This window comes from Zalophus californianus, chromosome 16 (assembly GCF_009762305.2).
Source record: "Zalophus californianus isolate mZalCal1 chromosome 16, mZalCal1.pri.v2, whole genome shotgun sequence".
Lineage (NCBI taxonomy): Eukaryota > Metazoa > Chordata > Mammalia > Carnivora > Otariidae > Zalophus > Zalophus californianus.
Window position 1 is genome coordinate 13,730,005 of NC_045610.1, and position 27,749 is coordinate 13,757,753.

A 27,749-nucleotide genomic window follows, 5' to 3' on the forward strand; every position below is an offset into this window, starting at 1 on the left:
TGTGGGAGAGGAGGTTAGGAAGCGAGTGGAAAACAGTTTCAAAACGAGTTCACGGCCATATGTGCTGGAAGGCCTGGACCAGCCCTGAATCACTTAAAGTTTAAAAGTTCAGGGATGCTTGAAATATACTAATTTCACAAAAATGACTAAAAGTGCAAAAAAATCTCCTACCAACTCGACAGTTGCAGCCCCTGGGTTGAAGAGCAGAGGAAAGCGAGCACATGGCTAGTGACAGGGACACACCACTCGCCTTGTTCGTGAAGACACAGCCTGCCCTGCTCTTTGGGGTTGAGCCATCCTCATCACCGAGCTCCCCGCTGAAGGTGCAGTCAGTGAAGGCCACTCCCATTGTTTCCCTTCCTCTGATCTTGGAGGGAGGCAGAGCAGTGGTTATCATCTTACCTTGCACTTGAGGCACCTGAGGTCCAGAGGGGAGAGCAATACATTCAAGTCCTTCAGAGCCTGATGGCTCCAAGCTGGGGGACACATTCACCCCTGAGCTCAGTGCCCATGGGGCCGCTAGGCCTGCTCTCTCCCCTGGGGCCTCTGAGCTAGAAGGTACAGCACCTCTGGAAGCTTCAGTTCTGGGGGGCCAGTGCCAACAGCTATTGGACCTCTGGGGTGCACCGCTTCACAGAGGCCTTTGCAAGGAGGGCAGATGGGAGCTCGAATCATGTAGTCCTCGAGCTGGGAACAAACCTGATTTCGGTGGCTGCCCGCAGGCTGCCTCTTAGTCCACAAAGGATCTGGCAAAGGATGAAGAAATGGAGGAGCTCAGATTCAGGGGAGTCTGAGGACCCACCCCAAGAGGACTCCTGCCCAGAGCCCCTGGATGGAGACCCTAATTCCAGGCCAGCTCCAGCCAAGCCCCAATTCTTCACCACGGCTAAGAGCCGTAGCCGGCTTTTCGGGAAGTGCGACTCAGAGGAGGCTTCTCCTATGGATTGCTCTTATGAAGAAGGCCAGCCAGCCTCCTGCCCAGCCATCACAGTCAGCCCTGTTGTCATCATCCAGAAGCATGAGGATGGCCCCACCTGTGCCAGGTAAGCTGTATCTGGAGCCTGGGTCCTATCCTCACCAGGAGCCGAATGGGCTTACCTGGCAGAGGCCCCAGCAACGGAGATCACGTGGTGCTCGAGTTTCTGGGCTGCAGGTCATAGAGCCAGGGAGCCGGGGAGCCTTCAGAAATCTGGTGGTCCAGCATCTGCACTCATAGGAGCTTTGGGACACATGGTCATGGATGCTGGCATGTATGCTGATATTAGCTGCCGGCTGATCTCTAGGTGTCCGGGCCTCGAATGCTCAGCAGCCCCAAACATTTAGACTTTCAGTTGAAAAGCTCAAAGCCAGGATGCTTTTAGTCAAAGAGTGCAGAACAGTTCTAGTGAGGAGCCCACCAGCTCTCTTGCCTCCGCCAAGGCAGGTCAGGGAGGGTGACCTGCTAACTACTAGCTAGCCTCCGGGCCAGTGCGGGGACAATTTTTCACTTGGCAGTGGCCATCCAAACCCTTGAAACCCCTGCCTCCAGCCCCCTCCAGGCCACTGCCTCCAGACCCCCAGCTCCTGAACAAGCAGGGAAGTGAGGGGCCGGGGCATTGGAGGAAGCGGGGACAGGGAAGACTTTCTACATGGTGCCTACAGATGGGGTGGGGATGGAATGAGGGCACATGCACCCCAGAGTTCCTTGTTACATCAGTTTCCCAGACAGTCCCCTAGACTAAGGGATGGGTTTTGTACCACATTTTCCCCTGTTTTGGTTTGCCCTGGGCTTTCGCCATGCTCCCTGACAAGTGCTGAGGGCAAATCACAATAGTCCGATGAAGGTGTTGTCCGGCCCACAGGCAGCCATCCCAGGATTCTGTCACTGCTGCACCTGAGAAGAGCCTCAAGCTCTATGATCGCAGGAAGATCTTTGAAGCGGTCGCTCAGAATAACTGTGAGGAGCTGCAGAGCCTGCTGCTCTTCCTGCAGAGGAGCAAGAAGCACCTCATGGACAGCGAGTTCAAAGGTGGCCCTGGACAGCCAGATTCCTGGGAGGGGCTGCGGCCGCTGTGCCCTGCTCTGACCCTCACTTTGTCTTGCAGACCCAGAGACAGGGAAGACCTGTCTGCTGAAAGCCATGCTCAACCTGCACGATGGGCAGAATGACACCATCCCCCTGCTCCTGGAGATTGCCCAGCAGACGGACAGCCTGAAGGAGTTAGTCAACGCCAGCTACACAGACAGTTACTACAAGGGTGAGGAGGGGGTGGGGTCTGGCGCGGCTCTGTCCGCAAGCACACCCGGAGCCCAGAGGCGTTGTTGTGCCTGGGCAAGCCTCTCAGCTCCTTGCTCCTTGCACCGGCCACTGATGGCATGTCCTGCTCCCAGTGGGTCCTTGCCCCCCGCGCCCCACCTGTTGGACTTGGTTTCTCCCGGTGCTGACGGTCCCATCCTCCCCTCTGCGGACTGGGTGTTCTTTGCCTCTGGAAGCCATGGCTACTCTCTCTGCTACTGTTCCTTGACGTTGGGCAGTTCTGACTACTCCAGTCCCCGGTCTGGTGTTCCCCTGGGGGTCTCTACTCCTGCCTCAGGGACTCCCTGGGCCCCCTTTGGGCATTCCAGCCTGCTCTCCTCTTTTGTGGGGGAGTCATCTGGCACTTTCTGCCGAAGTCTTCCCCCTTGCACCTGTCCAAGCACAGGACTGTGAGTACAAAGCCAACGGCACACATCTCCACAGGCCAGACGGCCCTGCACATTGCCATTGAGAGGCGGAACATGGCACTAGTCACCCTCCTGGTGGAGAACGGGGCAGACGTCCAGGCTGCAGCCAACGGGGACTTCTTTAAGAAAACCAAGGGGCGGCCTGGATTCTACTTTGGTAGGGAGACCAAGAGGCAGACACTTGGCTTTTTGACAATTGCTAAGGGGAGGTTTGGGGTGGAGACAGAGGGATTTGGAGGCTGGGTGGTCCAGGGACCAAGCTAGTCTATTCCTGGGGCCCATCATATGCCTGTGTTGGCCACAGGTGAGCTTCCCCTCTCCTTGGCTGCATGCACCAACCAGCTGGGCATTGTGAAGTTCCTGCTGCAGAACTCTTGGCAGCCAGCAGACATCAGCGCCAGGGACTCCGTGGGCAACACGGTGCTGCACGCACTGGTGGAAGTGGCCGACAACACAGTGGACAACACCAAATTTGTGACGAGCATGTACAACGAGATTCTGATCCTAGGGGCCAAGCTCCACCCTACACTGAAGCTGGAGGAGCTCACCAACAAGAAGGGGCTGACCCCACTGGCTCTGGCCGCCCGGAGTGGGAAAATTGGGGTAGGGGGGAGGCTTCATGCCTGAGCTGGGGGTGTGACTTTCAAGGGTGCTGTGGGAGGGGACTGCCCGCCTTGCTGCACACCTGGCATCACCCCCCTGCAGAGCCCTGCTGCTGTGATACTAGCCTATAGGGGTGGGGGGTAGGGGGCTATTAGAGTAAGCCAGAGGGATTGTGAGATGCTGAGCAGAAGCCAGGCATCACCCCTGTCTCTCTCTGGTTTCCACCTCTGACAGCACCAGCCAGACACGGAGTGGGAGTGAGGTGCTGGTGCCTGGGAATGGGGGTGGGTTGAGCCAAGGGTGAAATGGATGTGACCAGGTGTGATCAGCCAAGTGCGATCAGGCAACGATGGGTCTGATGTGGCTACAGTTGGGGTCTGAGTAAGTGGGCAGGTTGGTCAGGAGGTTGCTGCATAGAAGTGAGGGCTCTCCTGGGGCTGGGTTGGGTCTCCAGCTGGGCTAGGAAGCAGACTTACTGTTGAGGCAGAGCCGGTGGCCGGGTGGGGATGCCCCTGTGGCGGGGCTCCAGGCTGGTCTCTCACAGGCTCTTGTATCCCTATGGTAGGTCTTGGCCTATATTCTCCAGAGGGAGATCCAGGAGCCTGAGTGCAGGCATCTGTCCAGGAAGTTCACCGAATGGGCGTACGGGCCCGTGCACTCCTCGCTCTACGACCTGTCCTGCATTGACACTTGTGAGAAGAACTCGGTGCTGGAGGTGATCGCCTACAGCAGCAGTGAGACCCCCGTGAGTGGACCTGGGTGGGGCCTGGGCAGGGCGGGCTTCTGGCCTCTTTGTGCCCCAGCACCCCCCCCCCCGCCCCCCCCCGGCCCCAGCCCCCATCCAGCTTTGCCTGTCCTTTCATCAGTGAAAACTCCTGCCTGGGGCCTAGGCCCTGATGCCTCATCTCCCCGTTTATTCCCACTGAATGTTTTCCTTCATCATACAAATAATGTAGGGTAGTTTTCCCATAAAAACATAAATATTTCAGATAGACAAAAAGAACCCTCTTTTTATACCATATAAAAACATGTGGCTTCATTTTGTTTATATAAACGGGATCATACTATACAAAATGTAGAACAAGCAGTTTTTTCACTTAATGGTGTGTCTGTAGATCATTTTATATCAGTACATATGGGCCTGCTCCATTCAAAAACTCCGTCTGCATGGTGTTCCATAGTAGGGATGGGGAGTAAATGTCCATTGGAGGACATTTAGGTTATTTCCAGTTTTTTGCTACCACAATGCTGCAGGCCACTTGGCATGGGTTTGGGAATTTTTCTAGGATGCCTGGAATTGGAATTGCTAAATCAAAAAAGTATGTATGTTTTAATGTTTTAATAGCTACTGCCAAGTTGTCCTCCAAAAAGACTGCATCTATTCATTTGCCCACCACCATGTCCTTGTCAACCTGGGTATCATCAATCTTTTCTCAAAAACTAATTTAAGTTCTTGGGGCCAAAAATACTATCTTATTGATGTCTTCACTCTCATTTTCTTGACTAATGTGAGGTGGATAATTTTTCGTATAGTTATCTGACCATTCATATTTCTTTGGTAGATTTCCTATTCATTGTTCTCGGCCATCTCTTCTGCTGGACTGTTGGCCCCATTCCTTTTGGTTTGTAGGTGCTCTTGTTATAGAATGAATTGATCCTTTCTCTACTGCATAAGTTCCAAATATTTTATTTTCTTCCAGTCTGTCTCTTGCCTCCTAACTTCATGTAAGGCATCATTTGCTTATAAAAGGTTTTCATTTTGAGAGTCAAATTAATTAGTCTTTTTCCTTTATAGCTTCTGTGACTTGTATCTTGCTTTGCAAGGCCTTTTCCATTTCAAGATTATACACATATCCTTCAATACTTTTGTTTAGCTCCTTTGTAGATATTTTATGTTTGGCTCCTTAATTTATCTAGAATTTATTTTTGTGTAGGTGTGAGGTAGCCATCTTACTTAATTATTTTGTTTCCAAATGAGGGTCCCAGGGCCACTTAATGAAAAGTCTGTCCTACCACCTCTGCTTTGAAAGGCCACCTTCCCCGTCCATTCTCTCTAAGGCAATACCTGCCCCTGAGGCAGACCCAGGGGTGGGTCTGTGCTGTCAGTGAGGAGGGGCTGCCACAGGATCTCACAGGACAAAGGCTGTGTTTACAGGGGCAAAGTTCAGGGGAGAGAGAGGTCTAGCCTGCTTTGCTCTGCCCTGTCAGCCTCCATCTGGGCCGCCTCGCTGAAGCAGGGCTTTGGACTTGGAATCCCAGAGGGCTGGCCCATGTAGGAAATGGCTCCAAAGAGGCTGGGGTGTTTGACCTAGAGAGGAGAGGGCTGTGGGGCCATGGCTGCCATTTTCATGTCTCTGAAGGCTCTCTTGGGCAGAAAGTCAGTACTGGGGTCCCTGAGTACAGAACTGGGACAACTGGTGGAAAGCAGAGAAGACCAACTTTACTGCAGAGGTTAGATCTTCCTGACAGCATTTCTCCCCAGGCTGTGCGAGGCAGCAAGGCAATTCCTATCCCCAAAGGTATTGAAGAAGTCACTGAACAGAGACCTCGCTGGGGGAGCTTAAGCTTGGGCTGGGGGTTGGGCTTGATGGCCTGCAAATGTCAGGATGACCTGATTTTGGCTCATCCATCTTAGGGACACTGGAAGTTTAACAGAGACTCTTAGATATGAGATTTTGTGGTTTCTGGCTGGGGAGTGAGCCTCATCTCTCTCTGCTCCCCTTAGAATCGCCACGACATGCTTTTGGTGGAACCTCTGAACCGACTCCTGCAGGACAAATGGGACAGATTTGTCAAGCGCATCTTCTACTTCAACTTCTTTGTCTACTGCTTGTATATGATCATCTTCACCACGGCAGCCTACTACAGGCCTGTGGATGGCTTGGTGAGGACTGAGCCTCAGCCTCCGGACAGGGGAGTGGGGAGAGCGATGGGCATTCTTATAAGACCCCCAAGACCCAGCCCCAGGCCAGGCCCTGGACTCCTTCCCAGCTTGCTGGAGAGATGAAAAGATCACCTGGAGCTCCTTATGTACCCATGCTCAGCCTTCCCCCTCTCAGGCTGTCCTGGTAATACTCCTCCCCCTGCCTTCTCACTCCCTCCTTTAGCCTCCTGGTTCTGTGAGGCCGAGTGCGCGGTCTATGAGGTCCCTGATGGCAGAGGAGGGATAACAGGTTAGAAGAGATGGAGGAATTAGGGCTCCAGAAGCAGCTCTTCCTTGGGTTGGCTGTCTGCAGGGTCATGGGCTGGCGTGAGCCCTGGGCCCATTGCCATGCTGCTAACCTGCCCACTTTTGTTCACTCACTCGCTCATTTTTCATTCCCTGGTTGTCTACTTTTGAGCACATCTTCTTCTTTTTTTCTTCAAAGATGTTTTTTATTTATTTGAGAGAGAGAGAGAGAGCACAAGCAGGGGGAGCAGCAGAGGGAGAAGCAGGCTCCCCACTGAGCAGGGAGCCCGACATGGGGTTCGATCCCAGGACCCTGGGATCATGACCTGAGCTGAAGGCAGACGTTTAACCGACTGAGCCAGCCAGGCGCCCCTTGAGCCCATCTTCTGTGCCAGGCCCTGGGCCATCCTTCACATCAGCTTAAGACCGGACTTCTTGCTCTGCCAGGAGCTATGGACTCCTTTGAGTTACTGAATTGGATCCTTTCTATTTGATATTGAAGCACTTACTTTGTTGCCTTTATTTCCAGGGTGCTTGCCTATAAATTTGATTTAAAACTCCACTTCCAAGTTAGGTAAAACCTGGCTTCTATCCACCTAGTAGGGCCATTTAATAATTTCATTTTATGAGAAAAGAGAAACATGCTAATAAGACAAGCTAGTGAAGCAGTGTTTACAAACCACCGATGGCCGGCAGAAAGGAAACCCACCTCAGGAAAGTGTCTGAGACACAAGGATGACACATGTGTGGGGGACGTCCCACCTTCTGCCATCCGCGGGAAGCCTTGACAGGGGCCCACCGTGGCTGTGGGAGCAGCAGGATGCACATGGCATTGAGTCTATAGGAGTGTCTCCGGCTATGTCATCAGCTCTGTCTCAGCAGAGCTCTGGGCTGGGACACTGGGAGGTAGCACAGCACGGTGAGGATACTCTGCCTGGCACCTAGGGGCTGCCACTTTGGGAATCAGGTCCCACAGAGGGGCCTCCTTGCAATGTCCCCAATAATGCATGGTCTTTAGTTATGCCTCTCTCTTTTTTTAGATTTTATTTATTTATTTGACAGAGAGAGATATAGCGAGAGAGGGAACACAAGCAGGGGGAGTGGGAGAGGGAGAAACAGGCCTCCCATGGAGCAGGGAGCACGATGCAAGGCTCGATCCCAGGACCCTGGGACCATGACCTGAGCCGAAGGCAGACGCTTAACAACTGAGCCACTCAGGCGCCCCTATGCCTTTCTCTTGATAGAGGGTGAGCCTCTTGGGCAGGGGCTGACTCTTAATCACAGGGCTTGGTAAATGTTTGTTGAGTGAATAAATGAGTGAATGGTGTCACTAACTTCTCTGCACCTTGCAGCCTCCCTATAAGCTGAAACACACCGTTGGGGACTATTTCCGAGTCACTGGCGAGATTCTTTCTGTATCAGGGGGAGTCTACTTTTTTTTCCGCGGGGTAAGCATTCCTTCCCACACCATGAGTTTCCATTATTACCAAAATAAAAAGCCAAGAGACTCACTCATTGCTCACTCACTCTTTAATTCATGGGAGAGATACACAGGTGAAGATGAGAGCCCTCCAAGCAGTCACGACTAGGGGTTGAGGGTCTGCCCAGTGGGTTCCTGCAGGCCCAGGGTAGTCACGTTCGAAGACAGTCAGGACCCCTCACTGAATGTACAACTGACCCTTGAACACTGCAGGGGTTAGGTGCGCCAAATGCCTCCACAATCAAAAATCTGCATATAACTTTTGACTTCCCCCAAATGTAACTACTAATAATGATATATGTATTGTGTACTATATTCTTACAATAAAGTATGCTGGAGAAAAGAAAATGTTATTAAGAAAATCATAAGGAGGAGAAAATACATTTACAGTACCATACTGTATTTACCAAAAACAACAACAACAACAAAAACTGCATGTAAGTGGTCCCTCACAGTTCAAAACCATGCTGTTCAAGGATCAACTGTAAAATTTAGTTACAGAAGTAGAATGGAAGCGTCTTAAGTGACAGGATCATGACTGGTAGTGTTCAATTAATCCAAACAGTCTGCTAAAGTTCAAAATAATGAAAGAAATTTACACATAAACTGGTATCATTTTATTTTACCTGAAAATACATGCATATTCCTTGGCAATTTTTCTAACATACGAACAGTCTTTTCTTTGAAATTGGGACCACTGTTACAGGTTACATTGTTACAAATAATTGGAGATTATTGTGATTTTTTTCCCCTTAATCTTTTTGATCTAAGCTACATCCGATTTTTCTTAGTGACTCACCATTAAGGAGCCTTTCCAAATCATCGGACTCTGTCTTCACAGAAGCAACTATCTTTATTTTGCACTCGTATTTTACATTATAATAAAATACAAAGCCACAGTAGCAAGTGCAGTGGGCAAAAAGCACTCTTGGCAAGCAGGAGTAACCAGTGGGAGGGAGTGGAGTGTGTGTGTATCCCAGAGAGGATCTCCTAGCCACCAGCACTGAATGTGGGCATCAGTCAGAATGATTTCAGGGAGTGGAGAGCCCTGCCTAGTCTAGGGATTTAGTTCAGTGGAGGCTGATTAAATTTTTACTCTAATGCACAGTTCTTAAAAAAAAAAACTAGGAAAAAATGCACTCTCCATCTCATCATTCAAACACAGCCATTAATAATATTTTGATGATTTTCATTCCTGTCTTTGTTTCTAGCTATAGTTGTAATTCCACTCTCTATTTTTAAAAATCTCTCCCAACCGAGTTACATAACATTACTTGTTAGCCTCACTGTTCTACCCTCTTCAGAGTCTCTGCTCTGATGCACTCCTCTGTTCCATTGTAGGCCCTTTAGGAAACATTGCAAGTGTTCACCATGTAGCCTTTCCTGGGATCTCACTCTCTCTGTTTGCCTGCAGATTCAATATTTCCTGCAGAGGCGGCCGTCACTGAAGACCTTGTTTGTGGACAGCTACAGTGAGATGCTTTTGTACGTGACACTTTGACTCTCATGCCTCAATAGAACACAGCCTCTTTTGGCCCTGTCCTAAGATTAGAGCCCTCGGTTCTCACCCATGCTTTTACATGTGCTGGGCCTGGAACATAGTAGGACCTCACAAACGTGTTGAATGAACGATGGAAGGCCCTCAGTAAATGTGTGTTAAGTGAGTGGATGCTGAGGCTCTACTCTATGTCAGATATGCACCGGGTGCTAGGGAATGACAGGGGTTGGCTTGTGTGGCTTATGGTCTGAATTACGGTCGGAACACTCCCGTTCATTTTTTTCATACATTTGTCCGACCATTTGGCATTCACTGAGTTGGCACTGGGATACTGAGATGAAACATATGATTCCTAACTTCAAGGAATTTCCAATCTTTAAGGCAGGGTTTCTCAGCCTTGGCACTGTGGACATTTTGGACTAGATGCCTCTTTGCTGTGGGGGCTGTTCTATGCATTGTAAAATGTTTAGCAGCATCCCCGGCCTCTACCTTCCAGATGTCCCCCAGTCTTGACAGCCCAAAATGTATCCAGATACTGACAAATGCCCCCCACTTGGGGAGGTACACTGCTTTATGGGGAGACAGATCAGCAAAAACAGAGTTATAAAACAATGTGGTTGTCACTGAGAACCTCCTTCCTTCACAAAATAAACTGGAACTTTAGGAGGTTTCCTTGCAGGACCCAGGATACAGAGGGGATCTTCAGATGGGGATGGATTCTTCTCCTAGGATCTCTTCTACGGACTTTACTCTGATCTCCAGGTTTCCCTCATTCCTGAGGCCTCTTTCTTTATTCCTGGCAAATGCAAGGAGTTGATTCTCATCCAATTGTAGCTAGCTTGTCCCTAAGACTCACAAACCCCATCCTTTTACTATAATCTTGAGATGCTTACACTTTTATTTTGTTTTGTTTTTTATTAGTTTCAGGGGTCGAATTTAGTGATTCATCAGTTGCATATAAGACCCAGTGCTCATTACATCAAGTGCCTTCCTTAATGCCCATCACCCAGTTAATTACCCCTTCCCCCCACCCACCTCCCCTCCAGCAACCCTCAGTTTGTTTCCTAGAGTTCAGCATCTCTTACGGCTTGCCTCCCTCTCAATTTTCATATTATTTCATTTTTCCTTCTCTGCATCTATGTTCATCTATTTTGTTTCTTAAATTCTGCATATGAGTGAAATCATATGGTATTTGTCTTTCTCTGAGATACTTACACTTTAACCCCAAAGAACGGGGTCTGTAGGGTTAGTGCAATGCTGGTTTGCTTTACTAAGAGAAGCAATATTCTCTTACATAGCATTGTGCCAATAAACTTGATTCTATTTCTAGGAATACCCGTTGTAGGCAGGTTAGAAATTTATTTTATTTTAATTTTTCAAAGCTACCCATGCACACAGGGAAACATTGAAGAGCACTAAAAAGCTTAGAGCCAGGAAATGAGTCCCTCATCTTAACCCTTCCCATTCCTTGCGTTCCTCCTTCCCAGGGACACTTTTCATTCTCGTAACTTTCTTCTGATGTTTACTCACCCAGTAGATGACGATTTAGCATCTTTATACGTCCTTCCTTTCTGCTTCCACTCCTCTAGCCTTCTAATATGGTTCATAGTAATTTTTGTTTTCCTGGATATTGAGTAATTTATGTTCTTGTGTCTCTACATGTAGTATTCACAGTTGAGCTTCATAATATACTATATTTCTTTTTTTCCTGTTTCTCCTAAAGTTAGTAATTGTCTTGTTTTTATTTGTTTAGTTTTATTTCTATCCACTGTTAACTCGTCCCACACATCTTGAAGTCTCTCAGTACAATTTTTCTCAAAATCAGTCACCTAAATTATATGATTGGTATCCCCTGCTCCCCCCCCTTTTTTTTCCCCTTGAGAGATTTCCTCCTGAAGTGCTGTCCTCTCTTTCTAACTGAGCTGCTTGCTCTCTGGGCCGGCTGCTTAGCTGCCATCCTGGGACTCCTCTTTGCTGCCAGCCTTGGGATACTCACTGCTTTCTTCCTGGGTTAGACTTCTTGTCTCTTTCTTGATTTTCCTCCTCGTTTTGTTTGAGCACATCCTTCAGTATTGTCATCTGGTGAAAAGGATGGTCTTATGGTAGAGAACACAGTGATGACAGCTTTCCATACCTGGTTCTTGAGTCTCATTGCTGCCACGTATACATCCAAGGTGTTATCCCTTCACTTGCACCTTGGAGATCCCTTTCACCTCTCTCCTGATTTGAATCCCTTATTTTCTGAACCTTATGTCTTCCTCTTTACTGATTCACTCCCTTGTTTGGGGGGAAGGCATCCTTTAGCCAAAGAGAGAAGACACATAGTAGGGAAGGGGGGAGTAAAATTTATTTTAAATCTGGCATGTCTGATAATATTCTACTATACCTTCATGTTTGGTTGATAGCTTGGTTGGGTATAAAATTCTTCTAAAAATTTGAAGATATTTCTCCATTGTTTCCTTGCTTCCACTTTTATAGATGACAAGTCCAAAACCATTCTGATCCCGGATCCTCCTTTAAGACCTTATTTGGTTTTTCTCTTTGTAAATCTGTAGTATCTTCCATTTGTTCCTAGTGTTCTTAAACTGAATGATGTGTCTTGATGTGGATGTATAAAAATATCCAATGTCCTGGGCACTTAGGGGGCTCTTTCAATCTGGAAATTTATATCTTTTATTTCTGGATTTCTCTTCTGGAACCCTATGATATATATATTGAACTTCCTGACCTAGTCTGAACCAGTTCTTATATTTTTCTCGCTTGGGTTTTATCTATCTTTGGCTCTTCTTTCTGGGAGTTTCAAGTCAACTTTAATTTCCAACACTTCTATTGTATTTATTATTTTTTTATTATTATTATTTTTTATATCATGTTTTTAATTTCTAAGTACTCTTTAAAAAATTCTTTGTTCCTTATTTATAGCATTCTATTCTTGTTTCATTGATGCAATCTTCTTTTGTCTCTCTGAGACTGTTAAAATAGTTTTTGGTAAATTTTTCTTCTTTTTGCATAGGTTTTATTTTCTCCAAATTGTTGTTTCCCATTTTCTTGTTTTGCTCTATCTTTCATGTTAGAGGATATTTGGAAATTTTTGCTGGCTGCTCATGGGTAAGAGTGGAGGACTGAAAAGCTGGTTGGAAGCTCTTTTTAAAAATTTTTTAAAAAGATTTTATTTATTTATTTGACAGAGAGCAGGAGAGAGAGAGCGAGAGAAAGCACAAGCAGGGGGAGTAGCAAAGGGAGAGGGAGAAGCAAGTCCCTACCGAGCAGGGAGCCCAAAGCGGGGCTTAATCACAGGACACCAGGATCATGACCAGAGCTGAAGGCAGACACTTAATTGACTGAGCCACCCAGGTGCCCCTAGAAGCTCTTAATGCATGAATAGGGCTTATCAATTTTGAGCTTCACTATAAACTAGTCTGTGTAAGCTCTTTATTGAAGAATATCCAAAGTTAGTCGATTGTATCTTTTCAATATTCTACTTGGAGGGAAGAAGTCTGGTTGCCAGATTTCTGAGAACTGAGTGGAAAAGAGGGATTTCTGTAATCTGTATTATATAAAAATCATATAGTCTCCTGCTTTTGGTAAAATACCAATGCTTTCACTGTTTGATGAAAGTGGGTCCAAAGATCTTTTGTTTTATCTTCTTCAGAGACAAAACCTCCACTCTTCCTTATTTTAGGTCTCTTCATCTCTCCTCCAGAGGTCCCTAAGCCTTTTGAGACTTTCCCCCCTACAGATTTGGATTTGGTTTTGTTGCATCTGCTAAGTCAGTTTCCATTTGTCCACTGCTTCCCAAATTCATATGTGGGGACTCCATTTGCCATCCAAGGCAACTCTTTACCTATTTCAACTGGTGTCAGTTCTTATCTTGGCTAAGGTTCTGCAAATACAGAGGAATAAAGTTCTGCAAATACAGAGGAATAGTTTTCCTTTGCAGCGGAATTGATGAGCCAGTCTACTGACATCAATTTGCAGTAAACTCACATCAGCCCAGTGGTAATTTTTTGCTGGGTTCTCTCCTACAAATGGGAGTTGAGGTGGTCAGTGTGGTCTACAGTGTAAAGGTAGCTGGGGGAACTTTCAGGAGGAGGCCATGATGAACAAGGAGACCTGGGATTAATATGTAAAGAAGGGAGCCCTGGGCAGACTCTGACATAGGATTATCAGATTTACTCTACCTTATCCATGGATCCTACTTAGGTAGCCCTCAGCAGGCCAAGTTGTTGAGGGACATCTTCCCTGGCTCTGCTTCTGAGTTTGAGGGTGTGACCTGCAGACTCAGGTCAGACTGTGATTTTTCAGGAGAGCATGGCCTGCCCCTCCTTACTGATAAAGTCAGCCTTTTTTCATTATTACCTTTTTAGATGTTTTTTTTTCCTAATTGCCCCTTCCATGAAATCTAGTACCACAAATATACTGTATAGTTGTCTATGTACTGTGTTAATATTTGTGCTTTCTACAAAAAGAGTGTAAGATTTTGCACCCCCTAACCAACTTTTGCCCCCTTGGGGTCGCTGTTGCTCCCACTGGCTAAAGGAAGCAGGACAGCCAACCCTGGCTCCTACCCCAGCCTGTGGTCTGTGCTTCTGAGGGGTGCCAGGTCTCCTGGGTGCTCACAGACAGAGCTTCCTATCCCTCCACTTTCAGTTTTGTGCAGTCACTGTTCATGCTGGGGACCGTGGTGCTGTACTTCTGCCACCACAAGGAGTACGTGGCCTCCATGGTGTTCTCCCTGGCCATGGGCTGGACCAACATGCTCTACTACACCCGCGGCTTCCAGCAGATGGGCATCTATTCTGTTATGATTGAGAAGGTGGGTGCCAGTGTCCAAGCAGTTTGCCCACAGAGCCCGTCTATATCATGGGTGTGTGGGACATGGTCTATAAACTGTTCATCCTCTGTAATGTCTGGGGAGGTGTTGGTTTAGTTCAGGACCCACTTTCCCAGCTAATTCCTCAAGAATCAGGCTATCTGGCCCTGACCCAGGTTTGGTGGCTCCCCTGAAACTTGACCCCTTTACATACCAGGCCCCCCTCTCCCACCAGAACAAAGGCCAAGGAGGGGGGAGTTGTGGATGACGTCCTTATGACCCCAGAACTGAAAACCACCAAACCAAACCCTCCTGCATGTTCTCTAGTTCTACTTGGGCTCAAGATTAACCCCCAGGCTGACATAGTCCTGACCCTTCCCTTGGCCTTGTCTGGGACTGGACTTGGTTCTGACAAGCCTGCTCTCTCCTGCAGATGATCCTGAGAGACCTGTGTCGCTTCATGTTTGTCTACCTTGTTTTCTTGTTCGGGTTTTCCACAGGTAATGGGCTTGCTCAGGGCTGGTGGTGGGCAGAGATCCTGCTCACCTCAGCTTCCTGAGGACTCTGCAGGGGCTGGGTGGGGAGAGGCCTGCTGGGGTGTGTATCTGCAGGTGACAGAGCTGGAAAATAAAGAACACAGTGAAATGAGCAGGAGAACCTGGAAATGTAATTCATAAAACATTGTAAGCAATTTTAGAGGTATGAAGTACTGCTTGCCTAAAGTATAGCTGCATTTTGGCTTAGTTTTTTTTTAATTTTTTATTTTTAATTAATTAATTAATTGAGAGAGAGGGAGAGGCGCAGAGGGAGAGGGGGAGAGAGACACTTAAGCAGGCTCCGTGCCTAGCGCAGAGCCTGACCTCACAACCCTGAGATCATGACTTGAGCTATAATCAGGAATTGACACTTAACTGAGCCACCCAGGTGCCCCTTTTTAAATTTTAATTTTGACATTATTTCAGACTTTCAGAAAACTTGTAAATAATGCAAATAACTTTTCTTTACTTATTATCCCGATTCTCCAAATTTTACCACATTTTAAAATCACATTCTCTCCGTGGTACACACACGCGCACGCGCACATGCACACCACCACCACCACCACCACCACCATACTTAAAAAAAAAATAATAAGCTGCAGACATGATCAGCCCTTTACCACTGGATAAAGCCTGCATTTCTTAAAAACAAGAATATTTTCTTACATAAGCAATGTATAATGATCAAAATAAGGAAATAAACATCAATACAGTACTATTAGCTAATAGCTAATAGTAGATGCCCAGTAGATGGGCATCTATGCTGTTATGATTGAGAAGGTGGGTGCCAGTGTCCAAGCAGTTTGCCCACAGAGCCCGTCTATACCATGGGTGTGTGGGACATGGTCTACAAACTGTCCATCCTCTGTAATGTCTGGGGAGGTGTTGGTTTAGTTCAGGACCCACTTTCCCAGCTAATTCCTCAAGAATCAGGCTATCTGGCCCTGACCCAGGTTTGGGGGCTCCCCTGAAACTTGACCCCTTTACATACCAGGCCCCCCTCTCCCACCAGAACAAAGGCCAAGGAGGGGGGAGTTGTGGATGACGTCCTTATGACCCCAGAATAGTAGATACCCAGCAGATTTCACTAATTGTCCTAATAATGTCGTTTAGAGAAATGAAAATCCCAGATCAGGAATTACATTCAGTTGTCATGTCTTTTTAGTTTCTTTAATCTGGAGTGGTTTTCCAGTTTTTCCTTGTCTTTTGTGACCTTAACATTTTTAATGAGTAAAGGCTAGTTTTTACAATGTCTCTCAATTTGAGTTTGTCTGATGTTTCCTCACAGTTAGATTCAGGTATGCATTTTTTTATCAGAATATCAAGGAAGTAATGTGTGTCTTCCTCAGTGCATTGTATCAGGAGTCCCATAATGTTTGTTTAGTCCATTTCTGGTGATGTTAATTTTAATTACTTGGTTTTGATGGGTCTGCTAGATTACTGTCAAGTAATTACCTTTACCTTTGGAATCAATAAGTAATTTGTGAGGAGATGCTTTGAGACTAGGTAGATATCCTATTTCTCATCATAACTCAACTGGTAGTTTTAGCATCCACTGATGATTCTCACTTGAATCACTTAATCCCAATAGTTGCCAGATGACAATTTTCTAAGTCTGTCATGCCTTCCACATTTATTAGCTGGTATTCTGTTGTAGGGAGGAGCTTTCCATTCTCCTACATTCATTTCCATTCTCCTACATTCATTTATTATTTACATCAGCATGGCCTCACAGATTCTTTTCTGGTTTTGTTTCTTTTTCATGGATTCTCACTTTGTTAAATGGGTTATAATCTTTACTATTACCATCTATCTTGCTGCTGAGATTGTCTGAGTAATCATATTTACTCGGGGTCTCTCCAAGCTGGTTCCTGTGCCCTTCTGACACATGCACAGCATTTCTGGGCACCTGGGTCTGCTTTGATCCTCATCTGAGTCCTGCAGTTATGTGGTTGATATGCACACCGTCTCCTGTCCCCACCCCACAGCCTGTTTTGGAATCTCTGTCTCAGAGTTATGGACAGCTTTGACTAGGCACTTTGACTGACAGGGATGGGTGTGGGCCCTGGCACCTGGTCTGAAGGCCCTGGTCTGTCGGTACCCACAGGACGTGGGTTAATGGATACCGGATACACAGTAACCATGGGGCACAACTGCTACAGAAGCTCTCAGGCTCCAGATTCTCTTTCCCAAAGAAAGGTGTAGCATGCAGCGAGACTCTTCTGCTCTGAGCTGCTTAGTCCCTATCATTCTGGAATGAGCTGGCTCTGGGTCACCCTCTAAGGGGTACAGGCAGACAGGGGGTGACTGAGAAGCTGGGTATGGATTCAGAACTGATATGTAAAGTTAGGCAGGTTGTGTGCTGCACAAAGGTGACTATATTCACATTGTATATATAGATTTGCATATTTATTTTAACAGTTTTTTCCTAGCAGAGGATGATAAAGTTCTTATTGTAACAGAACAGTATACAGTTGACCCTTGAACAACATGGGGATTAGGAACACCAATTCCCTGCACAGTCAAAAATCTGTAAATAAGTTTTGACTCCCCCAAAACTTAATAACAGCCCACTGCTGATCAGAAGTCTTACCAATAACATAAACAGTTAATTAACACATCTTTTGTATATTATATATATTATACAGTATATTCTTATAATAAAGTAAGCTAGAGAAAAGAAAATGTTATTAATAAAATCATACAGAAAATACATTTACAGTATTTGTGTTTATTGAAAAAATTCTGTGCATAAGTCGACTCATGCAGTTCAAACCCATGTTGTTCAAGGATCAACTATACTTCAACAGTTTGCTGATAGTTCTGAAGAAGAGGGTTGTTTTTCTGTTAAATTCACAAAAAAAGTGTCCCATGGCCAAGCAGCATTCCTGCTGCAGACCCATCCTGAGTTATGGGGTATGTCTGTGGGTGGATCTGTCTTGGCTTCCATGCAGCTGCACCTGTCCCTCCCCATGCCCTGTAGCGGTGGTGACGCTGATTGAGGATGGGAAGAATAACTCTGTGCCGGCTGAGTCCACATTGCACAGGTGGCGAGGGCCTGGCTGCCGGTCACCTGACAGCTCCTACAACAGCCTGTACTCCACGTGTCTGGAGCTGTTCAAGTTCACCATTGGTATGGGCGACCTGGAGTTCACCGAGAACTATGACTTCAAGGCTGTCTTCATCATCTTGTTGCTGGCCTACGTGATTCTCACCTATATCCTTCTGCTCAACATGCTCATTGCCCTCATGGGTGAGACTGTCAACAAGATCGCGCAGGAGAGCAAGAACATCTGGAAGCTACAGGTGGGTCAGTGGGTGGGGTGTGTGCAGCAGGAGGCTGTCTGCAGCTCTGTTTGCTGCTTAACACAGCTAGGTGTGTGAGCTCCTGCAGGGTTTGAGGAAGGGCAGAGAGCCCAGGCAGGCCTGGGGGATCAAGCAGCAGCGTCTCTCCCCCAGTCATCTCCCTTCTGAGCCCTTCTTCAGGGTTTTCCTCCCAAGCATCCCCAAATGGTGTTCACAGCATGTGCTTACTGTGGCTGGGCAGTCCCTAGGGGCAGGAGATGGAGGGCTCAGCCCCATGGGGTGCCCGCCTCACAGGAGCTTGGTCTAGTGTGGGCACCAGAGACCAGACTTGGGGGCAGCAGCCAGAATGGGGTGAGCCCTAACAGCTTCTTTTTTGAGGCCCCTGGTCCACATCTACCCTCCCACCTAATAATAAAAGTGTCATTCTTATTAAGTAGCATTGACTCTATATACCATGTATTGTTCTAAGTGTTTTACATCCTCTCATTTAATTCTCACAACAATGCTATCAAGTGGCTACCACTACTGTTCCCATTTTTGGATAGAGGCACTGAGGCCTAGAGAAGTTAGGTATCTGTGTCCAAGGTAACTACAGATCTTCCTCAACCTGCAATGAGGTTACATTCCGATAAACCACCATAATTTAAAAATGCGTTTAATACACCCATCCTACTGAACATCACAGCTTAGCCTGGACTACCTTAAATGTGCTTAGAACACTTAACATTAGCCTACAGTTAGGCAAAATCATCTAATACAAAGCCTATTTTATAATGAAGTGTTGGATGTCTTATGAAATTTATTGAATACTATAATAAAAGTGAGAAACAGAATGGTTGTATGGGTACAGAGTGGTTGTAAATGTACTGGTTGTTGACCATTGTGATTGCATGGCTGCCTGGGAACGCCCAGCATCATGAGAGAGGATTGTACCATGTTTTGCTAGCCTGGGAAAAGATCCACATTCAAAACTTGAAGTATGGTTTCTGCTGAATGCGTATTGCTTTCACACCATCATAAAGTTGAAAATCACTAGGTTGAACCATTGTAAGTTGGGGACTATCTGTAGTAAGTAGCACAGTCAGTATTCAAGCCAAGCGGTCCCATCTTGTGGCCCTGCTCTTAGCTGCTACACTATCTGTCCCTTTGTGAGCACTTCAGGGAAGAGTCCGGGGCTAGACACTCCACATTGCTCATGGGAGGCCCTGCCCCGACCTGACCTGGCAGGCACCAGCAGCACCTGGGCAGGTCTGGGCTGGATAGGCTGAGCTTGGACTGTGTACCTGCTAGGCTACAGAAACAAGCCTGAGTTAAAAGGCACTGGGGTTTAGCTTAGGGGCACTGGGGCTGGGAGAAACTCTGGAGAGGATGATCTTGGAAGCCCCACTGGCAGCCAAGGGAAGCCCTGGGATGAGCCCTCTGTCCCTCTGCTCTCTGTGTCTTCTCCCAGAGAGCTATCACCATCCTGGACACGGAGAAGAGCTTCCTTAAGTGTATGAGGAAGGCCTTCCGCTCAGGCAAGCTGTTGCAAGTGGGGTACACACCTGATGGCAAGGATGACTACAGGTGGTGTTTCAGGTAATGCCCAGGCAAGAAATCAAACTTAGGGAGCTCAGGGGCTTACCTATAGATATCAGGGATCTACCCAGAGCCAGCTATGGGTACAGAGGCCATTCTGGGGCTTTGTGGGCATAGGGGGCTCACCTAGAGCCAGCTGTGGATAGAGAAACCTGCCTCAGGGCTTCCTGGGACCAGTCATGAACATAGGGGACTCTCCCAAGGCCAACTGTAGGTAGGCACAGGGGCTACCCCAAGGCTCAGCTGTGGGCACCAGGGACTTACTGTGGGCATAGCAGACCTACTGGAAAATGAGGTGTCCAAAAGGGGTCATCCAGTGATCCGGGTCAGAACCAGGAATCCAGCATTTAAAGTCCCCGGGCTTCATGATGTGGTCCGAGAACACAGCTTTGGGGGTGGTGTCCAAAAAGCAGCCCTTCTCAGCCCTCCCCCTACCAGCTATGTCTCCTGATCCTGGTCTATGGGCTTCTTGGGATTGGCCTGTGGCACTCCCTCAACCTGGGAAGCCAGGCATGGCTTTTAGGCCATCAGCTCCTAGCTCCCTTGTCTCCTTGCCCTGCAGGGTGGATGAGGTCAACTGGACCACCTGGAACACCAATGTAGGTATCATCAATGAAGACCCGGGCAACTGTGAGGGCATCAAGCGCACCCTGAGCTTCTCCCTGCGGTCAGGCAGAGGTGAGGTGTGAGGGAAGGGTGCTGTGGCATTGAAGTGGCCTGATGTTGGGCAGGTGAAGCCTTGGGGTCCCTTGCTCCTTGCAGGCCCTCTTCACCCCCCAGCCTGGATGCTGGGACAGCCCCAAGGGTCAGGCACCTGCACACACTCAGTCACAGGCACTCTTGTGTACTCTCACACATTCCTGCACAGCTGACTGTGACACATGCCCATGCTCACGCCCAGCTTGGCCGGCACCCTGGCCCAGGCACCTGTCCTCAGGTGCCCCAGCGGAAGCCCTTGTCCCATGTACAGCCATCGGGGACAGCTGGCCTTGTTGTGGGCTGCCCTATCTCCTCTTCCCATTGCTCATACCCAGTGTCACATTCCGCTCTGTGAGGCCTACGGCACAAGCAGGTGCAGGCAAAAACTCCCCTTGCAGGAACACATCCAGGCAGGCAGAGGAAGCATGGGAAGAGTAAAGGGTAGGTATACCTTGAGCAGAAATACTCTGTGGAAAACCACCACCAGAGAAAAAGTCCTTTAACAGTTCATGGTAAACATTTAATAGTACGTGCTAAATTGAAGGTCTAATTGAGAACATTTACTTAAAAATGAAGCAAACCTAGTTTGTATTGAACAGATTTTGAGTTATAATTACAATTCTGCACTAATTCTTTGTTTTTAGCTTTTAGAAAATTGTGGTAAAATATGTATAATACAAAAGTTGCCATTTTAATCATTTTTTAAGTGTACAGTTCATTGGTGTTAATTGCATCCACAATGTTGTACAACCTTCACCACTATCTATTTCCAAAACATTTTCATTATTTCAAACAGAAACTCTGTACCTATTGAACAATTACTCCTATTTCTCCCTCCCCCCAGCCCCTGGTAACCTCTATTCTACCTTCTGTCTCTGTGATTTTGCCTAGGGTAGATGCCTTGGTATAAGCAGGACACACCTTTTGTGTCTGGCTCAATTATATTCCAGTGTAGGTATATACCATATTTTATTTACCATTCACCTGTTCAATCAACATCAAGAATTGTGTCCAACTTTTGGCTGTTGTGAATAATGCTATGAACGTTGATCTACACAGTTCTGTTTGACTCACTGCCTTCAGTTTTTTTATTATTAATTAATTAATTAATTTATAGAGAGGCAGAAGCGGGGAGGGGCAGAGGGAGACAGAATCTTAAGCAGGCTCCACACCCAGTGTGGAGCCTGACAACGAGGGGCTCAATCTCATGACCCTGAGATCAAGAACTGAGTTGAAATCGAGAGTCAGATGCTTCCGTTCTTTTGGATAGAAATGAAACTGCTGGGTCATATGATCATTCTATGTTTAACTTTTTAAGGAACTGCCAAACTGTTTTCTAAAGCAGCTGTATTTCTGTACATTCCCACCAGCAATACATGAGGCTTCCACATCCTCACCAACACTTGCTGTTTTCTGGGTTTTTATTGTTGTGGTTGTGGTTGTGGCCAACCTAATGGATGTGAAGTTGTATCTCATGGTGGTTTTGATTTGCATTTCCCTAATGACTAGATTTTGAATATCTTTTCATATGCTCATTTGTCATTATGGGTACTCTTTGGAGAAATGCCTATTAGAGCAATTTGCCCATTTAAAAATTTGTTTTGTTGTTGCTGAGTTATAGAAGTTCTTTATACCTCTGGATATTGATCCTTATCAGGTATATCATCTGCCAGTGTTTTCTTCTATTCTATGAGTTGTCATTTGATATGAAAGTTTTTATTTTGATGAAGCTCAATTTATCTATTCTTTTCTTTTATTGCCTATTCTTGTGGTGTAATATGTAAGAAATTATCGCCAAATCCAATGTCTTGAAGATTTTCCCCTATGTTTTTTTGTAAGAGTTCTATGGTTTTAGTTCCCTACCATTTTTACATTGATTTTTTTTCTCCCTTGGATTTCTTTATTTTATTTTATTTTATTATGTTAATTACCATACATTACATCATTAGTTTTTGATGTAGTGTTCCATGATTCATTGTTTGCATATAACACCCAGTGCTCCATTCAATATGTGCCCTCCTTAATACCCATCACCAGGCTAACACATCCCCCACCCCCCTCCCCTCTAGAACCCTCAGCTTGTTTCTCAGAGTCCATCGTCTCTCATGGTTCATCTCCCCCTCCGATTCACCCGCCTTCATTTTTCCCTTCCTACTATCTTCTTCTTCTTTTTTTTTTTTAACATATAATATATTATTTGTTTCAGAGGTACAGGTCTGTGATTCAACAGTCTTGCACAATTCACAGCGCTCACCATAGCACATACCCTCCCCAATGTCTATCACCCAGCCACCCCATCCCTCCCACCCCCCACCACTCCAGCAACCCTCAGTTTGTTTCCTGAGAGTAAGAATTCCTCGTATCAGTGAGATCATATGATACATTTACATTGATTTTTAAAACTGATTCAGCATTTACTTGTTTGCTATAAACCTTAGACTATTTCCCAGAGTTGTGACAACATTGGTTCCAAAGTTTCTGGGTTTTTTTTTTTTAATCTGTTTTTGATGTTTTTGTGGAGGCCTAGGTTTTGGGAGCTGCCTACTTTGCCATTTTGCTGATGTTACTAATTCTTAAATAAAGAATGAATCAGATGTTGACAGTTTGGGGTTTCTTTGGGAGGGTGGGGGAAGGGGCACAATTTTCAGATCAACTTGCCTGATAGCGTGATACTGCATTTTTCATATTTGATATTGCTTCATAGAGAAACTCATTTTTAAAATATTTTATAAACTTAAAATCAACTTTATTAGATATAATTTACATACAATAAAATGCACACATTTTCAATGTATGGTTTGGTAAGTTTTGGCAAATGTATACTCAGGCAACCACCACTCCTCCACTCAAGATATAGAACATTTCCATCAGGCCAGGAAGTACCCTTTTTGTAATCAGTTCCACTCTCCCCATCCCAGGTCACCACTTGTCTAATTTCTATCACTGTCAATTAGTTTGCTATCAGCTTTTGTTTACTTGAAAATGTGAATTTCATTCTCATGTTTGAAGGATGTTTTCACCAAATAAAGAATTCTGGGTTAACAGATTTTTTTTCCTCTTTTTAAAAACAATTTCCATCACTAACTTTTTCTCCACTATCTTCTGGCCTCCATTGTTTTTGATGAAAAGTTACTCATCATTTGCATTCCTGTGTGTAATTTGTCTTTTTCTTTTTGACTGCTTTCAAAATATTCTCTTCATCTTTGGTTTTCAGCAGTTTGAGTAAAATGTGCTTAGGTTTGGTTTTTTTGGTTTATCCTGTTTAGGGCTTGCCTGAGGTTCTTGGATCTGTACATCAGTGTTTCATCAAATTGGGAAACTATATATATTTTGCTTCATTGTCCCTAACTTCTTTTGGGGGGACTTCGAATACATGTCTTTTATTTAATTTATTTTATTTAAGCTTTATTTATTAATCTGAGAGAGAGAGACAGAGAGGGAGAGAGAGCTGGGGGAGGGACAAAGGGAGAGGGAGAGAGAATCTCAAGCAGACTCCCTGCTGAGTGCAGAGCCTGACACAGGTCTTGATCCCAGGACCCCAAGATCATGCCCTGAGCTCAAATCAAGAGCCAGATGCTCAACTGACTGAGCCACCCAGGTGCTCCTACATGTATTTTAGATCATTTGATATTGTCCCACAGGTTTCTGAGGCTTTATTTGTCCTTGATTTTTTTTCTCTCTGTTTCTCAAATTTGATAATTTTATTGTTCTGTCTTCAAGTTCACTGATCCTATCCTCCAAATTACCATTTAGCTCATCCAGTGAGTATTACATTTCAAGTATTATGCTATTTGCTTTTTGAATTTCTATTTGGTTATTTATTTATTTATTTAATTTATTTACTTATTTACAGTTTTCCTTTCTTTCCTGAGATTTTCTAGCTGTTCTCTCGTCAAGATCCTATTTTCCTTTGTTTTTTTTTGAACACATTAATAATAGTTGATTTAAATTGTCTGCCCACTAAATCCAACATCTGGGCCATCTTGGGGACAGTTTTTATTGACTGCTTTTTCTCCCCTCTTATTGTGAGTCACGTTTCCCTGTTTCTTTGCATGTCTAGTAACTTTTAATTGTATACTGGGCATTGTGGATAATATGTTGTAGAGACCCTGGATTGAATTTTTGTTTTAGTTGGCAGTTCAATTATTGATGAATCACCCTGAACTTGTGTAGGCTTAGTTTTAAACTTTATTATGGTAGATCTGTGAAATGCCAAGGGTATTTGCCAATTCCATCAAACATGTGGGACTCAACTTCCAAACTGTTTCCACTGAAGATCTTGTCAGGGCTTGGTTTTAGGCTTTGTCAGGTCTAGGTTTAGGTCTTGCTTAGATCTTACTCTAGGGCATGTAGAGTAAGTAGGGCATTTCTGGTATTTTAACTTGATCCTCAGAGTAGAAAAAAGGTGTTAAGGAGGTCTCTCCACTCAGTACTGCTCAGCTTCTGGTGTTTCTATCCCACTTTCAGCCCTATAGTGGCCACTGTCTGGTAAGCCTTATGCAGTCTCACGTTGTACAAGTACAGTCCAGCCCCCAGCCCAGACTTCTAGACCTTCACCCCCACAGCTCTCTTCTTCCTCTTTTTCTGAGCCCTTTCTCACAGATTCTTGTGCTTCACTTGCCCCAAACCCTGATCTCTTCTTCCTTAGTTCTGAGGTACTGCCATGCTCTGCTTGGACTCCAGCTCACTGCACCACAGTCAGAGAAATTGTCCCTATGCAAAGCATCAGGGCGATCACAGGGCTTACTTTGTGAATTTCACTTTTTCTCAACAATTGCAGTTTTCGGTCTGTGTCCTATGCCTGGAAACATTTACTGCAAGCATTTTGTCCTGTTTTATGGTTGTTTACAACAGGGTAGCTAGCCCAGTACTACATACTCCATCAGGGCTGGAAGTAGAAATCTATTTTATCAAGAGCCTCCTGAAATCCTGTAATTTTCCCACTAGTTTCATTAGAAGCACTTCCTGTGTCATGTCATAATACTTATTGATTATCTCTTCAATTGTTACTGGTCTAACTTTGCCACAGAGCCATTCAAAGATGATTTTGCCTGTAATTTGAGCAGTTTTCCAATATCAATCTTATTGATTTCCTGAAACCTCACATCTTTGAAAGATTTGCTGTTTTACTTTGCAGCTGATTTGCATTGTGTTTGCATGACATTGTTGGCTGTTTATAACATTGCACATTCACTGTGATCTTAATAAAGATATTGACCAAGTAGCAAGGATATACACATTTGTGTTACCTGGGTTGGGGTAGGAGATGGTTAGAGGTTCCCTGATTTCACATTTATAATTAGTTAGTGAATATTTCCTGGGGATTTTGCTTTTTTGTACAACTTTGTAGCAGTGGACACTTTTGTAATGAATAGTCATACAATTCAGATTACAAGGAACTCTCCCACCCACAAAGTGTGTATGATTGGGAAGGGGTGAAGGAATGCATGAGAGAAAGGCCAGGGAAGAAAGCAGTTAGTGGCTGAGCTAGGGAGGGCACTGAGGGAGTCTTGGCATCAGGACTGTGGGAAGTGGGCCCTGGGAGCCCCATGCCTCCTTTCAGGGCCTTTGAGCTAGAGCTGGGCCAAGCAGTCTCTGAGGCTGGGTGTCCCCAACACTGAACCAGCCAGAAGATTGTGTCTCAATGAGACCTGGCCTATGTCCCCATGAAGTCCTGCTTCAATGCCTGGGTTTCCCAAGGGATCCTCCTTCAGCAGTTGATGCTTGATTTAAGACTATGTTTGGGGGCAGGCCAGCATCAGCCTGCAGGCTTGGGTAAACACCAAGACTTGGGGAATTTGGCTGGGGTGGTCATGATGGGCCCAGTCTCCCATATTCCTGATGCCTTTGACATGTGGTCAGTGTTAGACACCAGCAGAAGAGTCTGAACTATGGCCTGAGGGTAGGAGGTATAAATTGAGGCTGGTTTTCTGGAGAGATTAGGCCCAGGGTGGCCAACCAGAGGGCTTGGCTGACCAGGGCTCTGGCAGCAGTAGGAGAACATGTACAGCTTTCCCTCTTGGTTTTTGGTTTGCCTAGGTGGCTGGGAAGCTGGAGGTGGCTATGGTGGTGATAACTGGATTCTCTTCAGCAGCTCCCTGCCCACACGTGAGAGCCCCATTCAAGGCCTAATGATACCCTGGTTTCTTTGGCATTGTTCCCAATCTGCTATGCCCTGGTGGGGCCTGGTCCACAAATCCTGATTCTTTGGCTGCTATTCATCACCTTACAGCTGACCTGATGTGGCGCCACCATAGCACAGGCCCCAGTGTTGCTCTGTGGAGATCTGCTCTTCCTCCCATGTGGGCAGGGAGGAAATGGAGACTAAGGAAGGGCAAGCAATAGACTCTCATGAGGTCCCTGCAAGTCAGGGTGAGGTGAAGGAAGAGAATTTAGGATCTTCCAGAGTGGATGAGGCTCCTTAAACAGGCAAGGGAAGAGGAAATGGCACCTATCCATGTGTCTCAGGAAGGACCAACTGTCTGGGTCTCCTTTAAGAGACCAACAAGTTGGTAAGGCCAAGAAATAAGTGTTTATTTCTGCTTGCTGCATCCAAGGCAGTAATGATGTTTTACCCTTTAGTTTCAGGAAGAAACTGGAAGAACTTTGCCCTGGTTCCCCTTTTAAGAGATGCAAGTACAAGAGAAAGGCACTCTGCCCAGCCAGAGGAAGTTCATCTGAGGCACTTTGCAGGGTCCCTCAAGCCAGAAGATGCTGAGGTCTTCAAGGATCCTGTTGCTTTAGGGGAGAAGTGAGGGACCCCTCTAGGGTACTCTTAACACTGTTGGTCCTCAGAATATCCCACCGTGTAGAGAACAATAGGGCACTATTAGCAGCCTGACCTGGCCTGGGCCTGCCTAGGCACTTGCCTCCCCTTCTCTGGACAAGCTGCGGGAAGCATTGTTGGATGCACGGGAAGAGATAGTCGTCCAACCCTCACTGTCCCCAAGTGAGTCTCCACCAAGAAAGGATTTTGCTCTCATATTTTTACTGACTTTGTTAAGTATCATGAATGATGAATCTTTGTGTGGACATATGTGATGACCCTGTTTTATTTATTTATAGTACTAGGAGTAAAAGTAAATGAGGCCCAGGAAAACACCTCTTAGAACAAAACAAAACATGTCCTTTGATGTAAAATGCTGAAGCTGTTCTCTGTATTGTGTTTAATACCTCCCCTGGACAGAGTGGTCTGGGGGTGATGTCCTTTAGTCCTCAGAGAAGGTAGGGGAGGCTGGCCCTATTTCCAGCTCTGCCAGAATCAGGTTTCGCCAGAGCAGCTTCCTCCTTCTGTGTGATACATCACAGTCCCAAAAACATTAGCTCTATTGCTGTTCAGATAAAAGTACAGAACCATGTCT

The 27,749-nt window shown here is 46.0% G+C and overlaps 1 protein-coding gene across 1 annotated transcript; it reads left to right on the forward strand.

Annotated features, from left to right (window-relative positions):
• Positions 1-756: 756 nt before the first annotated feature.
• TRPV1 (transient receptor potential cation channel subfamily V member 1) lies at positions 757-27,251 on the forward strand. The gene is made up of 15 exons (XM_027567722.2): positions 757-1,043; positions 1,842-2,008; positions 2,085-2,237; positions 2,720-2,860; positions 3,008-3,306; positions 3,872-4,051; positions 6,032-6,190; positions 7,828-7,923; positions 9,370-9,440; positions 14,104-14,269; positions 14,700-14,766; positions 17,789-18,111; positions 19,562-19,689; positions 20,252-20,367; positions 26,971-27,251. Exons 1-15 carry the CDS (start codon positions 757-759, stop codon positions 27,141-27,143), a joined length of 2,526 nt encoding a protein of 841 aa, XP_027423523.1. The 3' UTR covers positions 27,144-27,251.
• The last annotated feature ends 498 nt before the right edge of the window (positions 27,252-27,749 follow it).

Excerpts from the sequence above, each read along its gene's own strand:
- TRPV1 (XM_027567722.2), top strand. The coding sequence starts at position 757 with ATGAAGAAATGGAGGAGCTCAGATTCAGGGGAGTCTGAGGACCCACCC. Across the intron at positions 1,044-1,841 it reads GATGGCCCCACCTGTGCCAG|GCAGCCATCCCAGGATTCTG; the intron begins GTAAGCTGTATC and ends TCCGGCCCACAG. Across the intron at positions 2,238-2,719 it reads CACAGACAGTTACTACAAGG|GCCAGACGGCCCTGCACATT; the intron begins GTGAGGAGGGGG and ends ACATCTCCACAG.